Raw genomic sequence first — 16,346 nt, forward strand, 5'->3', positions numbered from 1 at the left:
AGACATAGAACCACAATATGGGATTAGTTATATGACGAACAAATTAAGATTTGTTTTAACTAAATTTTATTATTTAAAGAAAAAATTGTGTCCCAATTTTTTTTAAAAACATATATTATTCATGAGTAAAGTCAATAGTTAGACATAGAACCACAATATGGGATTAGTTATGTGACGAACAAATTAAGATTTGTTTTAACTAAATTTTATTATTTAAAGAAAACATTGTGTCCCAATTTTTTAAAAAAACATATATTATTCATGAGTAAACTCAATAGTTAGACATAGAACCACGATATGGGATTAGTTATATGACGAACAAATTAAGATTTGTTTTAACTAAATTTTATTATTTAAAGAAAAAATTGTGTCCCAATTTTTTTAAAAAACATATATTATTCATGATTTCAGCGCGGGAGTAAGAGGAGAAACGTCTCCGCGCTTGAAATTAAGACAACCCTTAATTGAGACAGTGAATTCTGTTTCAGTCACTTACTTCGCTTTATCCTCTGCTATTATACTTTTTGTAACTCTTGCTAATTAAATATTTTGCAGCAAAATTTTTCAAAAAGGATAAACTATTCACTCAAAAGAGGGAAATATCAAATTAATTAAATATTTGATGTTAAAAAAATTCATGTAAATATTACAAAATAAATATTTTTGTCATGCGATCACCAAATAGCTACCTTGTTCCGGATTGTTCACATCCTTCTCCCAAAAATAGCGAAATAGTATCGTCGGATACCACGTGATGAAGGCGGAGCCAAGTGCCAACTCCTGGTGAACGAACTATAGTTCTACTTTTTAGCTCATTAGAATTTTTTTGCGAAGCTCACCAGCTATCACTGCTATATTTCTAACGATACACTTGCTTCATTCTGAAATTACGGTGAAATAACTGTCTTCATGGCTAGGAATATTTTTACACTTACGGTTTCGAAACCGTTTAGAACTGGCGCTGTTAAAATACAGTGAATACAAAACTGTACAGTTTTGTAGCCATTTACCAGCACAGTTTCCAAAGCATGAAAAGGAACCGTAAACGGATATTCGAGGGTGCATTGTCATTTATGTGTGAATGATAGTTAAGTATTCATATAGTTCTGGATAACTGATTGAAGAGTGCAAGACAGCTCTTCGTGTATTGCAGGAATTAAAGCATTATTGTAATATCAAAGCTAGGATTTGAACCCCTGCCCAGTCATAAGATTGACTGATTGGTCCCCTCAACTACAGTATGTACCCAACTCCACGGAACAAAATGGCTTTATAAAGTGGGCCTAGTTGGCGCGGATTGAATTTTGGTTGTTTAACCATATTAGGAAGAAAAAAGCAATTAATAAATGTTTTTCTCACACCTAACAGTTTGAATACCACTTTTTTTATGATTATTTGACAGTTTCGATTGAATACGGTAAAATAACAATTAAATAAAATCCTATTTAACCATTTTTTTGCCGAGAAATTTTTAACAGTGTAATAATATCTTCAACATTTAATTTTTTTCCCCTTGTGTTTAATGTTTTAAGTATAATTTTTTCTAGATGCTTGTATGAGGATACTACTTTACAGAACAAATCTAGAATTTTTCCGTTTTGTACTTGTTTCATGTTCTTGTACTAATGTGTTTCCCTTGTTTAATTTGATTTGAGGAAACTGTGTGTTTTTTTTTCTTTCTTTTTTGCAAGTATGTTTTGGAGGTAAACCCTAAAATATTGAAGAAAAAAATATCAATTTTTATCAAAAACACTATCAATTTAATTCAGTAAATGGTTATCCTATCGTATCTTATCAGTAGTTATCTCAAAGTTTTTTTTTGTCACGAGCGAAATCAGTTAAATAGTTTTTAAAAAATCAAATTTTAAAAATACGACTATTTTAAAATTTGATTTCTTGAAATCTATCTCTTGAAAGTTGCCCTCTTTAAAAAGTAACAAAATACATGTAATAGTACTAATTTTACTTTTAGTGAAAGTACCGTAAGTAAAAGTATGACTTTGTACGCTTGGTTCAACTGACATCAGAGAAAATGAAGCAGTATATAAAAATTTAAAATCATAGGCAATAATAGTCACATAATCTTATAATTTAATCTTCTTGACAAATAGTAAAATTGATATACAATGGACAGCTATCGTTTACACCAAAGTTTAAGTATATCAAGTATTTTAAAAATTATGGCTTAATGCATGAAACAATGAATAATAAAATTAAACGAGAGCAATTAAATTTTATTAACTGCTACGATTTCATTAGGAGCACATTTTTTTACCGCATACGAAAATAAGTCCATTGTTTATTTCTAAAATCTTGTTCGAAAATCGTAAAAACTCTATAAAATTTCTATCTATAATCAAAGCAGTTACCATTTTCCTTGTATTTCAAAATAATTACAAGTTCATTAAATAATTAGTGTCGCTTTTTTTTTTATCTCGTCGAGGTTATTTTAATAAGGTAAAAATGAAACAGATTGTAAGAATAATTCTTCTAATTTTATTTCCCTGTTTGATTTTTTTCCGATTCAGCATTACGAAGCATTTAAAGTTTATAAATAGCACGTTTCTTTGCTCTTCGATAACTTTTTTCTCCTTTAACTCCTTTTTTTTCCATCATTGATTTGTCTTCGATTATTTGGAAAGTCTTTTTTTTTTTTAAAAAAAAGAAAATTAAAAATACGTACTAATATATTAATGAGACAATCAACACAGGTAAAGTCATATTTCTTTTATTTTTAATATTTTCATGTTTTTTATTGTTATTATTATCAATTTTATTTCATACAGTATACGGATTTTCATACTGCATTTAGTGAAAGAAAATGCGTCATTTTTTCAAAAGAAAAAAATTTAAGATTTTACAGAGCGTACAGTACAAATAGAACGTTTCTTTGCTCTTTGATAACTTTTTCCTCTTTTAACTCCTTTTTTTCCATCACTTAATTTTCTTCGATTATTTGGAAAGTCATATTAAAAAAAAAAAAGAAAATAATTAAAAATACGTACTAATATATTAATGAGACAATCAACACAGGTAAAGTCATATTTCTTTTATTTTTAATATTTTCATGTTTTCTTTTATTATTATTAATTTTTTTTCATACAGTATACGGAGTTTCATACTGCATTTAGTAAAAGAAAATGCGTCATTTTTTTAAAGGAAAAGAAATTTGAGATTTTACAGAGCGTACAGTACAAATAGTACGTTTCTTTGCTCTTTGATAACTTTTTTCTCCTTTAACTCCTTTTTTTTCATCACTGATTTCTCTTCGATTATTTGGAAAGTCTTTTTTTTAAAAAAAAAAAGAAAATTAAAAATACGTACTAATATATTAATGAGACAATCAACACAGGTAAAGTCATATTTCTTTTATTTTTAATATTTTCATATTTTTTATTGTTATTATTATTAATTTTATTTCATACAATATACGGAGTTTCATACTGCATATAGTAAAAGAAAATGTGCCATTTTTTTAAAAGAAAAAAAATTTAAGATTTTACAGAGCGTACAGTACAAATAGTACGTTTCTTTGCTCTTTAATAACTTTTTCCTCTTTTAACTCCTTTTTTTCCATCACTGAATTCTCTTCGATTATTTGGAAAGTCATATTAAAAAAAAAAAGAAAATAATTAAAAATACGTACTAATATATTAATGAGACAATCAACACAGGTAAAGTCATATTTCTTTTATTTTTAATATTTTCATATTTTTTATTGTTATTATTATTAATTTTATTTCATACAATATACGGAGTTTCATACTGCATATAGTAAAAGAAAATGTGCCATTTTTTTAAAAGAAAAAAAATTTAAGATTTTACAGAGCGTACAGTACAAATAGTACGTTTCTTTGCTCTTTAATAACTTTTTCCTCTTTTAACTCCTTTTTTTCCATCACTGAATTCTCTTCGATTATTTGGAAAGTCATATTAAAAAAAAAAAGAAAATAATTAAAAATACGTACTAATATATTAATGAGACAATCAACACAGGTAAAGTCATATTTCTTTTATTTTTAATATTTTCATGTTTTCTTTTATTATTATTAATTTTTTTTCATACAGTATACGGAGTTTCATACTGCATTTAGTAAAAGAAAATGCGTCATTTTTTTAAAGGAAAAGAAATTTGAGATTTTACAGAGCGTACAGTACAAATAGTACGTTTCTTTGCTCTTTGATAACTTTTTTCTCCTTTAACTCCTTTTTTTTCATCACTGATTTCTCTTCGATTATTTGGAAAGTCTTTTTTTTTAAGGGGTCACAGTACCTTTGCAACAATTTTTTAAAATAAAGGTATAATCATTCATTTTGAGGAAGCTTTACGTGCTCATTTAAGTTATAATCAATAATTTATCTTCAAAAAATGATTAAACTGTTTAATTTTTTGTAAATTTTAAAAAAAGTTGAGAAAATTCTAAATTTTTAAATCCAAAAGAAAATTAAAAATACGTACTAATATATTAATGAGACAATCAACACAGGTAAAGTCATATTTCTTTTATTTTTAATATTTTCATGTTTTTTATTGTTATTATTATTAATTTTATTTCATACAATATACGGAGTTTCATACTGCATATAGTAAAAGAAAATGTGCCATTTTTTTAAAAGAAAAAAAATTTAAGATTTTACGGAGCGTACAGTACAAATAGTACGTTTCTTTGCTCTTTAATAACTTTTTCCTCTTTTAACTCCTTTTTTTCCATCACTGAATTCTCTTCGATTATTTGGAAAGTCATATTAAAAAAAAAGAAAATTAAAAATACCGACTTATATATTAATGAGATACTCAACGTAGGTAAAGTCATATTTTTTTTATTTTTCATATTTTTATGTTTTTTATTGTTATTATTATTAATTTTATTTCGATTAGAGTTTCATACTGCATATAATAAAAGAAAATGCGTCATTTTTTTAAAAGAAAAAAAATTAAGATTTTAAAGAGCGCGCAGTACAAATAACATGCTTCTTTGCTCTTTGATAACTTTTTCCTCCTTTAACTCCTTTTTTTCCATCACTGATTTCGCTTCGATTAGTTGGAAAGTCTTATTTTTTTTAAAAAAAGAAGAAAATTAAAAATACGTACTAATATATTAAGGAGACAATCAACACAAGTAAAGTCATATTTCTTTTATTTTTCATGTTTTTTATTGTTATTATCATTAATTTTATTTCATACAGTATACGTAGTTTCATACTTGCATATAGTAAAAGAAAATGTGTCCTTTTTTTAAAAGAAAAAAAATGTAAGATTTTACAGAGCGTACAGTCGGCAAAAGAAGAAAGATATCAACCCGAATAACTTTCGTTGTAATGATCGGATTTTCACTAATTAAGTGTCAATTAATCTTAATGGTTTCTGAGGGTGATCTCAAATATGCTAGTTAATTAGTGCTAACTAATAATTAAGTTACGAAATCAGACACAAAGACGTATTTTCTTTGAATATACATATATATATTTTTTTACATATTTGAAATCCAGTCCCTTGAAAGGGTGGGGGGTAGACAAAATTTCAAAAACGTTGGGTCGCAATAAAGATTTATATATTTGGTGATAGTTCAGAAAGCAGCCGAAAAAGAATATTTTAAGATAGCCCATAAATTAACCCATAATTAAGTTACCAAATAGGACACAAAAACTTACTTTCTATGAATAAACATGCATTTTTTGTTACATATTTGGATTCTTGACCTTCAAAATATAGGGGGTAGCCGCAATCTGGGAAATATGGTCCCCATAGTTTGGCCAGGAGAGCGATCAAAAGTTCGTACCCCTTAATGTTAATTTCACTTTTTACGTTTTCAGTCATATTTTTAAAACTAATAAAGCAATTCAAAGAAAATTGCATCCCCTCATAAAACTCATTTACCCAAAGATTATTTCGTGAAAAAAATAATTTTTAATAATTATTTATTATTTAATTAAATTAAGGATGAAAAAATTTTGAATTATAAGGTATGAATTTTTTTATTCCATATTAATCTACACATTTTTCAATTGGAAAATCTAAAGTTTCAACTGTTTTTATTTATTAGAAGCTGAGAAAAATTAAAATTAATCATTTTAAAAAAATAGTTTGGCTTCAATAAAGAAATAATTAAATGGGGCGATTAATATTAAAATGGGATAAACTTGCGAGGAACTTGACTTCGCGCGCGTAGCTCGTTTTTATTTTTATTTCTTTCAAACTATAAAATACGATGTTTCTTTTTAAGTCGCTTAATAATTTATTTGCAATTTAGTAAAGAAATTTGAATAAAACATTTCTCTCTATTCTAAAAAAAAGTTTTTGCAGTTAATTTTGTCCCCTGAAAAACTTTTTAACTACGTGATGAAAATCTAAGATTAAGGAATCAATTCATTCAGAATCTTTCAGGGAAGACATTTAGGGCATTCAAATCTTTTACATAATTTTAAATTTTTATTTATTTTAGTTTTAAAGCACGATTTTGCAGTTAATAATGAAGAATAACCGCCGTTCACAACAACCAATCACATGTCTGAAAACGGCAAGCTTAAAAAAGCGATTTACAAGTCTGAATTTTCTTTTTCAGAGATGCAACCAATCACAAAATAGTTAGAATTTCATTCTTCAGTTTTACAACATCTCAACTTATTTCGTATTGATATATTGATTAATCTGATTATTTGTTTTCTAAAACGTTAATTCGTAAGTTTAATCTGGTTCCGGCATATAAGATAAAGTTGAATGACAAGGAATTTAATTAATATGCAATACAGTAAATAAGCGAAGAGATATTTTATAAAAGTATTTAATGAAAAATAATAACAGCGAAATATATGCGTTTGCGAAGCGTTCTATTTACATCTCTGAATGTTGCCACCTATTTTTATGAAAGTTAAACTATTCTCTGCTATAATAAAATTAGACTTATGCGAACCTTACATTCTATTGATCTAAGTGACGATGGGATTTGTATTTTAAAAAAATGTGATAAGATTCGCTTAAAAAATGTTGACGTTATTATATGGGACGAAGCAAGTATGATTCCCAGAAAAGCAATAGAAATGATCGATAGAACTTTTCGCGATCTTCTAGCTAATGAGATACCATTTGGTGGTAAGATAATCATTTTAGGTGGAGATTTTCGACAAGTGTTACCTGTCGTTAAAAAAGCTACACATATGCAGGTTATTAATGAAACTATAAAATACTCTTTTCTTTGGCCATTTTTTGAAATCCTCCATTTGACAATTAATATGAGAGTTAAAGCTGGTAACCAAGAATTTGCCAATTGGTTGTTGACAATTGGCAATGGAGAACTTTTACATCTTGATGCAAGCACTCCTGATCTTTATTGTAAAGATATCATTTCTTGGTTTTTTGAAAAAATCGATTGTCTTAATACTAACTTCATTAATCACATCATATTATCACCGCAAAATGATGAAGTTAACAAAGTTAATGAAAATATTTTATCACGTGTGCCAGGTGAAGAGGTTATAAGTTATAGTATTGATAAGGCCACACTATATGGAGTAGATAAATCAGATGGGAGAGAAGAAGAAGCTACTTTAAGGTATTCTATTGAATATTTAAACTCCATAAATCTCCCGGGACTGCCACCTCATCAGCTCAAATTAAAAGTTGGATGCATTGTAATGCTGATCAGGAACATATCTATTGTTGATGGCCTTTGCAATGGAACTCGATTGACTGTTCTTTAATTTCTGACAATTTTGGCTCATTTAAAGAACAAATAGGACATAGAAGGAACTGTAGTCAACGAAAAAAAGTGACATTGATATTGACACACTGCTTATTCTGCATTTAAGAAAATTAATTCTTTTCGATGATAACAGTTAATATTCAGTTTAATATTGAAATATATGAAATCAAAGCATTCTTGGTTTTGCGAAGCAAACCAAGCAAGAATTGCGAAGCAATTCTCCGGGGGTTGGCGAGCGTCAGCGAGCAGGGGGCGGAGCCCTCTAGTTGAATAAAAAATACTTTATTCAACGAATGTCTAGTTTTATAAAAACGCGCTTCTAATAGAGTATGATTATACACCAGATTGTGCTTATTTAATGTGATTATTTTTTATTTTTCGATTTTATTTTTCAATAACTGATACAATTTCAATAATATACATACGTATGCATAGATTTGGAATAATATATTTATCAATTTCTTGAATATATATTTTATAAATATTAATAAAAATAGGTAGTCAGCATTTTTAATGATCTTAAAACTTCGTTACTTCTTATATATCGCCTTAATCTTAAAATAAATTTGTAAATTATCTGTCTGCACTTGTTTCGCAGAATTATTTTTCTAACTTTTTAATAAAATTTTAACGCAAAATCTTATTTCATATGCTATTATACATATTATTTTCCAATAATACACTAATCAATCGTTTTAGTACTTTAATTTATGTTTTCCTTTAAAATAAAATTACTTTTTAAGTTATTGTTAAGTTTTTATTGATTAAAAACTTAGAACTATTGCCAGCTATCTGAGAATTAAATCTTGTTAAGAAATTAAAAATATTCTACTGATCACACACAATATCATTCGATGCAGAACAGCTGACTATTTACTAAGAATACTATTGCTTACGAAAAATGAAGATAAATTATTAATTTTCTTTTTTTTTATTGTTTCTTATTTATTCGAGTAATGAAAAGTAAATGCGTATTTGTGCATCGCGAAAAAATAAAACAGATTGTTTTGTTTTTTAAATGAACGAAAATGAACGAAGAATGCTATTTGCGAATCCTACTTATTTAAGAAAAACATGGAACCTAAATATTTGTCATAATCACAATAATATAAAAATGACTTTCACAATAAAATAAAAATGCAAGTAAAATTAGTGATCTAATATTGCGGATAAAATCGTGTGGGCTGACGAAAAGATTATATCTTTTATTTTCCGGACTTTTAAAAAAAAAAAAATTTCGTCCCTTTTTTCTTCCTGTTTTTTGTTATTTTTATTTTTTTTTAATTATTTTTCTTTTTTTCCCCTTTTGTCACTGTTCTGTAATTTTTCCTTTGTTTTATCTGCATTTTGAATATATATATATATATATATATATATATATATATATATATCTATATATATATATATATATATATATATATATATATATATATATATATATATATATATATATGTATATATATATATGTATATATATATATATATATATATATATATATATATATATATATATATATATATATATATATATATATATATATATATATATATATATATATATATATATATATATATATATAATAATAATAATGAAATTTTTTGCAGGATTTCTTTTTTCTTTTCCTTACCTGTAAGTTTTGAACTGAGGTGTAAAAGCAATTAGCCCTACAACTCTTCATAAATCATAAATTTATAATAACTTAAGTAAATTTGGTTTCAGTACAGCATTTTTATACAGATAACATCTTTAAAAAAAATAAAAAATGTCAGATAATAAGTTCAACGTTTAAATTTTGAAATATTGGAAAATCAAAAATAATTTCATTTTCACTTCTTCATTTTAAATTCAAATTTTATTTTCTAAGTATTAAAACGAATACTACATATTTTCTATACCCAGAAAGCAGATCCAAAAATTCTCTTCTTGGTTGCCTATAGCAACAGAGGCGCACAATATTATGACGTCTCGTCCATTCATTCAGTTTCTTTATGGTTGTTTTAAATTGTTTCACTTTCTATGGCGAGGTAATTTGGCATTATTTTAAACTTTCGCCAAATATATAAACCTTTATTGCGCCCCAATTTTCGACCAAATTTTTTCAAAATTTTGTCTACTTCAAGGGTCAGGATCCCAAATATGTAAAAAAGATATATATTTACTCAGAGAAAGTACGTTTTTGTGTCTGATTTCGTAACTTAATTAATAGCTAGCACTAATTAATTAGCATATTTGAGGTCACCCCCTAGAACCATTAAGATTGGCACTTAGTTCATTTAAATCCGATCATTAGAACGAAAGTTATTCAGGGTGATTCGTTTTTTTTTTTTGCGGACTGTACATACACATACATCATAGTAAATGTCATTTTGGGGGTATTTAGAGCAAATAGGTAGTTTAAGAAAAGTATTAATGTATTAATTAAAGTAAGCAATGGCTCAGTTGCTACTTATGTTCTCGTGAATTTTTGAAATATACCGATATTATTACGGAACGCGAAATTCGAATCACGGATTCAAGAAATCATTCTTTGATACACTCGTTTTGCGTCGATATTCTCTTTAATCCATGCGGTATTTCAATCATTCTTTCGACAGTTATTGCTACAAATTTTCTCATTAAAAAAAAAAAATGTTACTTTTAATGTGACGATTTCATCGTTGCTTCGACTTTTTATTGTCAGTGCGACCGAATTCCTCGAAGTTTTTAAAATTACGGTTATTTCGCAGTTAATATTAATTTTACACGTAAAATTTAAATTACGCATTTAAATAATCATTTTTAGACGCGCTCACTTTATGCCGATATTATCGCAAACCCATGCAGTGTATTTTCGGTAGTCATTGATATTGATTTTCACGTGGTTTTGAAATATCCCTACATATTTCAGACAGTATGGGAAATTCGAATCACGCATATGAATATTTAATTTTTAAATAAATGATTCTATCGTTTTTTTTTATGATCTATCCCCCCGCCACTCCCATGGTGACAACAAATCTTGCTTTTTCTCTCATGTAAGTAAATTCTAATTTCTTATTGAAACGTGCTGCAGTAGGAAATAAAGCAGCTTCGCTGAAACTATAGAAACGGAGAGGAAAAAAGTGTGGAGAGAAGGAAAATCATTTAACCTCGAGACGCATATTCTACTTACGAAAATATAAATATGGTGTATCAAGAGGATGATGCACCTTTTCCTCTAACGAAAGTTCGAGATTAAGAATTAAGATCTGTAAAGGATTTATTTTTAATGTAATTTTTATATTCATTAAATTATTTTTCAGAAGCAATTGTTTTGTTAATATGCTAATCCAAACTACTTTTGTTTTTAGATTTGAAGCATATTTTCACTATCAAAATTTGGAAATTATTTTGTACCTAAAAACAAATATCTTTGGAAAATGGAAGTGGATATTGATTACGTAATGAAAAATGGAGGTTTGTAACATTTTGTTTATACTTATGGAATATTCTTTATAGTACTTCTGTTGTCTAACTCAAAGCCTATATCTAATTAAGGAATAGATAAACTTAGAGGAAGGTATGAGTAAAGCTAAACAAAGGGTAAAAAATACGAATAGCACCCCATAAATGAGCATTCCATAGTTTCGGTTCTATAATGAAGAACCTTCAAACGGGTTTTAAACATAGATTGAAAAAGGAAAGCAAGTAAACCTGTTTCCTTGAGTAAAAAGATTGACTGATAGAGAATGGGGAACAAGTTCGTACAAGGTAATAAAACAATGGATGATAAAAAACAGTTATTAAAAAATCATTTAATATTTTGATTTTGCAAGTTTTTTTACGAAAGAAACATGGAATGAAAGTTTAAAATCAAGACATTAAATGATCTTCCATCGCATTAATTCTCTACATTTCTAATCATATGTCTGAGTTTTCTCCCGCTAAAATCATTTCCCCCTGACTTAGATTTCTGGGAATCTTTTGATATTACGTAAAGTTCTAGCAACCTAATTTAAAACACATGGCTGGGTGGCGCAGTTGGTTTGTCGTCGGCCTTCTGAGCCCAAGTCTGCGGTTCGATCCCCGGCCAGACACCGGCTTTTCGGGATGCAGAAAATCCTCAGCGGCCATGTCGTATGATTATGCGGCAGGTAAAAGATCCCTGGAGTGCCTTATTGACTCTTGGCGTTTCCGGCAAAATTAAATTCCTAGTGCACTTTAGCATTCAAATAGAGTCTCGGTGCTGCCATCTAGTGTGGCAGAAACTAGACGTCTAAATTAACATGACCAACGGTATTTCACCCATTACGGTGGTCCTGAAAGAGTGGATACCACCTCTGGAGAACGCAATAGGTCTGCTCATCGGGAAAAACTAATTGTGCAGCTCATTGAAAAAAAAAGAAAATTTAAAACCCTTCTAAAATCCCATTTTTTCCCAACTGTTTACAAATTAGTAATGAAATTTTAAAGGTACTTTTCTTTTTCTGTGTAACACATCCTGTTCCATGTATTAAGTCTGATTTAAGTCTAAGAGTCAAAACTAAACTAAAAACTTTTTTTTTAGATCCAAGGCTTAATTCATATCCTCTAATGCATTCCCCACACAAAACAATCGCAGCCACTGCCTTGTATCTTCTATTCGTGAAAATTATAGGACCAAAGTGGATGCAAAACAGGAAACCATTTGAAGTCAGATATCTTATGATTTTATATAATTTCACATTAGTCATCGGTAGCTTATGGATGTTTTTCAGAGTAAGTATGAAAATATTAATCTTTACTTTATAATTGCTGATTTAAAATTTTTCCGAACAACTTGCTGCGACATCAATGGACAGTTAGTTTAAATAATTGTTTTAAATCGTCTGCCGACTCTTGTAAATATAATAACTACAACTCTGGCTAGTTGCTAGGCAACCAAACGACTTTTTCTTGTTATTATTACAGAAAGCATAAAACCTTACTCCAATATTGAGTCGAAGTTTTTATTCTCCCGAAAATGATTGTACTAAAAACCTTTTTTCAATGAGGCAAAAATATTTCTGTTTCAAACCTTTCATCCTAAAAGGATTAAAAATGATTTTTTTAACTCTTTTTTTTAAATAAGTAATGCCACTTAGGTAAAATGGTCACTTAAGTTCATAATGACGTTTTAACTGACGTCACACTAGCGATAGGATCAAATTGCATTGTCCTATAAAATTTCATGACGAGGTGGATTTTAACTGAGCACACAAGAGTTTGCGAAAAGAAACCTTATAATTACCTAGATTTAAGATTATTTTGACCTTGAGAGTAGCTTCATTAAAGGATTTTTTAAAGCTTGAAAACCCTAACTCAACCTCGATTTAAGGTTTTTGTATAGAAGGTTGTTTTCAAAGGTTTTGAATTAGGGCAATGTGCGTAGAATAGAGAAGATTGTTAAAATCTCGTTTTAAGGTTTACACGTAAACCGCATATCAAACCTTTTTAGGTTTACATTATGAAAGGTTTTTGTTGAGTGAAAATAAACCTTATTTTGCTATCTGGGTATGTTATTTATGAAAAAACAAACATGTCAAACAACTATGATTGTGGGTGCATACATATTATGAGTGAACATACACTGGGGTAAGAAATGAATAAAATTTGCCAAGCTTGGTCGATTATCTCAAGAACTACTGGACCGATTTTAATGTAATTTGATATCTACATACACTGACACAATACAAGGCAAATAATCATTCAACAATTGTAATACACACGCATGATCGCGCGTAACACTCGTTGGAGGCGGAAAGTATGAAACAGTGGTTGCAGAATAAACAAAAAAAATTGGTTTAATAAGGGAGTGTGGTCCCCTCTTACAGATATACAGGTCTTGTAGAGTGATTTCATACTTGAAATAAGGCAGTTTATCGTTTCCTGTCGCAATTGTCCTGAATTGTCCAGCGGCCATTTCATACCTTTTGACCACAACGAGTGTTACGCACGATCATGCGTGCGTATTACAATTATTGAATGATTATTTGTTTTGTACTGTATCAGTGTATGTACTTATCAAATTTCATTAAAATCGGTCCTGTAGTTCTAGAGATAATCAACCAAGTCTGCAAATTCTCTTAATTTCTTATATCAGTGTATTTTCCCGAAAATGCTATCGTTTGAGTTAAAACTTTTGAATGATTGGCCTTTTAACTGTAACTACTTTTTATAAAATACACTCTATATCAAAAAAATCCATGCACCAAGAAGGAATCATCCGATTGCTTTGAAATTTCGTATGCATGAATGCTTTGAACAGATCCGGCTGGAATGATGCCGACTGGGGACGTATAGTCTTTAGTGACGAATCCCGCTTCCAACTGTGTCCTGACGATCATCGAAGACGTGTTTGGAGACGCACAGGGCAGAGGGGGGGGATCCTGCCTTCACTATTGCACGCCACAGTGGCCCTCAACAAGGCATTATGGTCTGGGGTGCCATTTCCTTTGACAGCCGGACCCCTATGGTCGTCATTAGAGGTACACTTACTGCACAGCGGTACGTCGACGACATTCTAAGACCTGTTTTGCTACCCTTCCTTTTGCAGACCCTGGGCTAGGTTTTCAGCAGAACAATGCCAGACCACATACGGCACGTGTTGCTATGAACTGTCTGCAAGCTTGTCAAACTCTTCCTTTGCCTGCCAGATCACCAGATCTCTCTCCCATTGAGCATGTCTGGGATATGATGGGAAGGCGATTGCATCTGGCACGGAATGTTGATAACCTCGTTCGATAATTGGATCGAATTCGGCAGGAAATACCACAAGAGACCATCCGGGAGCTTCATCGGTCTATTCCACGCCGTGTGGCAGCTTGAATCCAGGTTACAGGCGGGTCAACACCTTATTGAACTTGTTACTGTAACTCTGCAATAAATTATTCAACTGTTCTGAAATTTTAATCATTTACTATTCTGTACATTGTCTTCCTATCCACCAATTTTCGTTCCAATCGGACAACTCCTTCTTGGTGCGTCGAGTTTTTTGTTATAGAGTGTATTATGGAAACGTTTTCATTAAAATTTCTCTATCGATAACTGCTTCGTCATTAAATAATAAATAGGAAAATTTATATTTTGTGTTACTTAACACCCAAGCTCAGCCGAGTACTACCAAATGATTGAACAAGCAAACCAATTTATTGAGAAACCAATATAGCCCGTTTCGATGCTTTATTGCGAAATAAAACGCTTTATCATACTGAAAGAGAATAAAATTCATTAAGTTATATTTAATTTCTGCATCGCCGGACACGCTCCCGTAAATCACATGAAAATCAATGCAATAGTAATTATTTAATGAATCATTTTTAATTGATTTACAAATAAGATGTCTTTCTCTCATAATTTTGCAGTTTTCACTAATCTGGTTAACTACGTACAGTTGGCGCTGCGAACCAATTAATTATTCAAATGACGAAACTGCTGTAAAGGTAAGACATATTTTAGATATAATGAAATTTAGAAAAAAAATACTACAGTCCTTGCCCAAATTATTAGACGCAGTATAATATTCCATGTAAATTATCAGTTGATACTATACAGCTTTATTGTTTTCACGCGGCTGAAACCGGTTTGCATTTGTTTACGTTAGTGTATCAATTGGTTAAATTAGACGATACATAATGTAAATTTCACGATAGGATAAATTATACGATATATTATATAAATATAGAATATTTATTATATCCAGCATTATATTAGTATATTATAATAATTAGATCAAATCATTAGACGCACTGCAGTTTATTAATAATTGCATGATTTGCACGAGTTTATAGGCAAAGCTTTTATATTTAAACGTACGTGTAATGGGTTTTTATTCAGGAGATTTTTCATATACTTATATACTTCCTATTTGTATTGTATTTTTAGCGTATTGCATTACAATGTTAACCAATTGATACAGGAGTGTAAACAAATGCAAACCGGTTTCATCCGAGTAAAAATAATACAGCTGTACAATCTTAACATCACCTGATAATTAAGATTTTACGTAGAATTTTATAGTGCGTCTAATAATTTGGATATGGACTGTGGCCAGTGTGCAGACGATTTCAATGTAATTGTAATGATCCTTATTTTAATTTAATTGTCTACTGAAAGTTAGCATTTTTTCAAATATTTTCTTTTTTTTTTCAAGGTAAGAATTATTTGAAAAATAGTTATTAGATTGCACAACGTGGTGGTATTCAGCAAAGCAATCCTTATTTATTTGTTAACTAAAATTTACAGTCACGATACATTATTACATAATAATTAATATAATGACATAAATAATGGGAATTTATTTTTGCGCTTCAAATGTTTGGAGAGAGGTCATTCCCAATTTACTTCACAGTTGCGCCTTTGACAAAACTGGAAATAAAAGGAGTTTCAAATAGTCAAGATCTTCTGTCACTGGAAATAAAAAGATATATAATTTAATAAATTAATAAGTTAATATTTTTGCTCGTTGAAACATGTAATTAAGAAAAAGCAAGTTATGGAATGGAATGTAAATGACAAAATCGGCGAATTAAACAGACCGCGAAAAGTTTGAGCCTTATCCATTTCCTCAGTTACCTTCGCTAAATTTCATTTTTTAACTCGTATTTTATGTTACCCATTAGCAAAATGGGTCTTGGTTTGGATTTGATGGCGTGCACACACTTTTCAAC

At 29.2% G+C, this 16,346-nt stretch overlaps 1 protein-coding gene across 1 annotated transcript in view; it reads left to right on the forward strand.

The window, feature by feature from the left end:
* LOC110282901 (very long chain fatty acid elongase 7) overlaps positions 1-16,346 on the forward strand; it is a 48,615-nt gene that overhangs the window by 19,752 nt on the left and 12,517 nt on the right. The window contains exons 2-4 of the mRNA XM_043047530.3: positions 11,031-11,136; positions 12,227-12,417; positions 15,042-15,119. Of these exons, the coding sequence (XP_042903464.2) occupies positions 11,100-11,136; positions 12,227-12,417; positions 15,042-15,119 (306 nt within the window). The 5' untranslated portion in view covers positions 11,031-11,099. The remainder of the gene's footprint in view (positions 1-11,030; positions 11,137-12,226; positions 12,418-15,041; positions 15,120-16,346) is intronic.

The sequence above is a fragment of the Parasteatoda tepidariorum genome, chromosome 3, assembly GCF_982258835.1.
Source record: "Parasteatoda tepidariorum strain Cologne lab strain chromosome 3, Ptep-v5.0, whole genome shotgun sequence".
Lineage (NCBI taxonomy): Eukaryota > Metazoa > Arthropoda > Arachnida > Araneae > Theridiidae > Parasteatoda > Parasteatoda tepidariorum.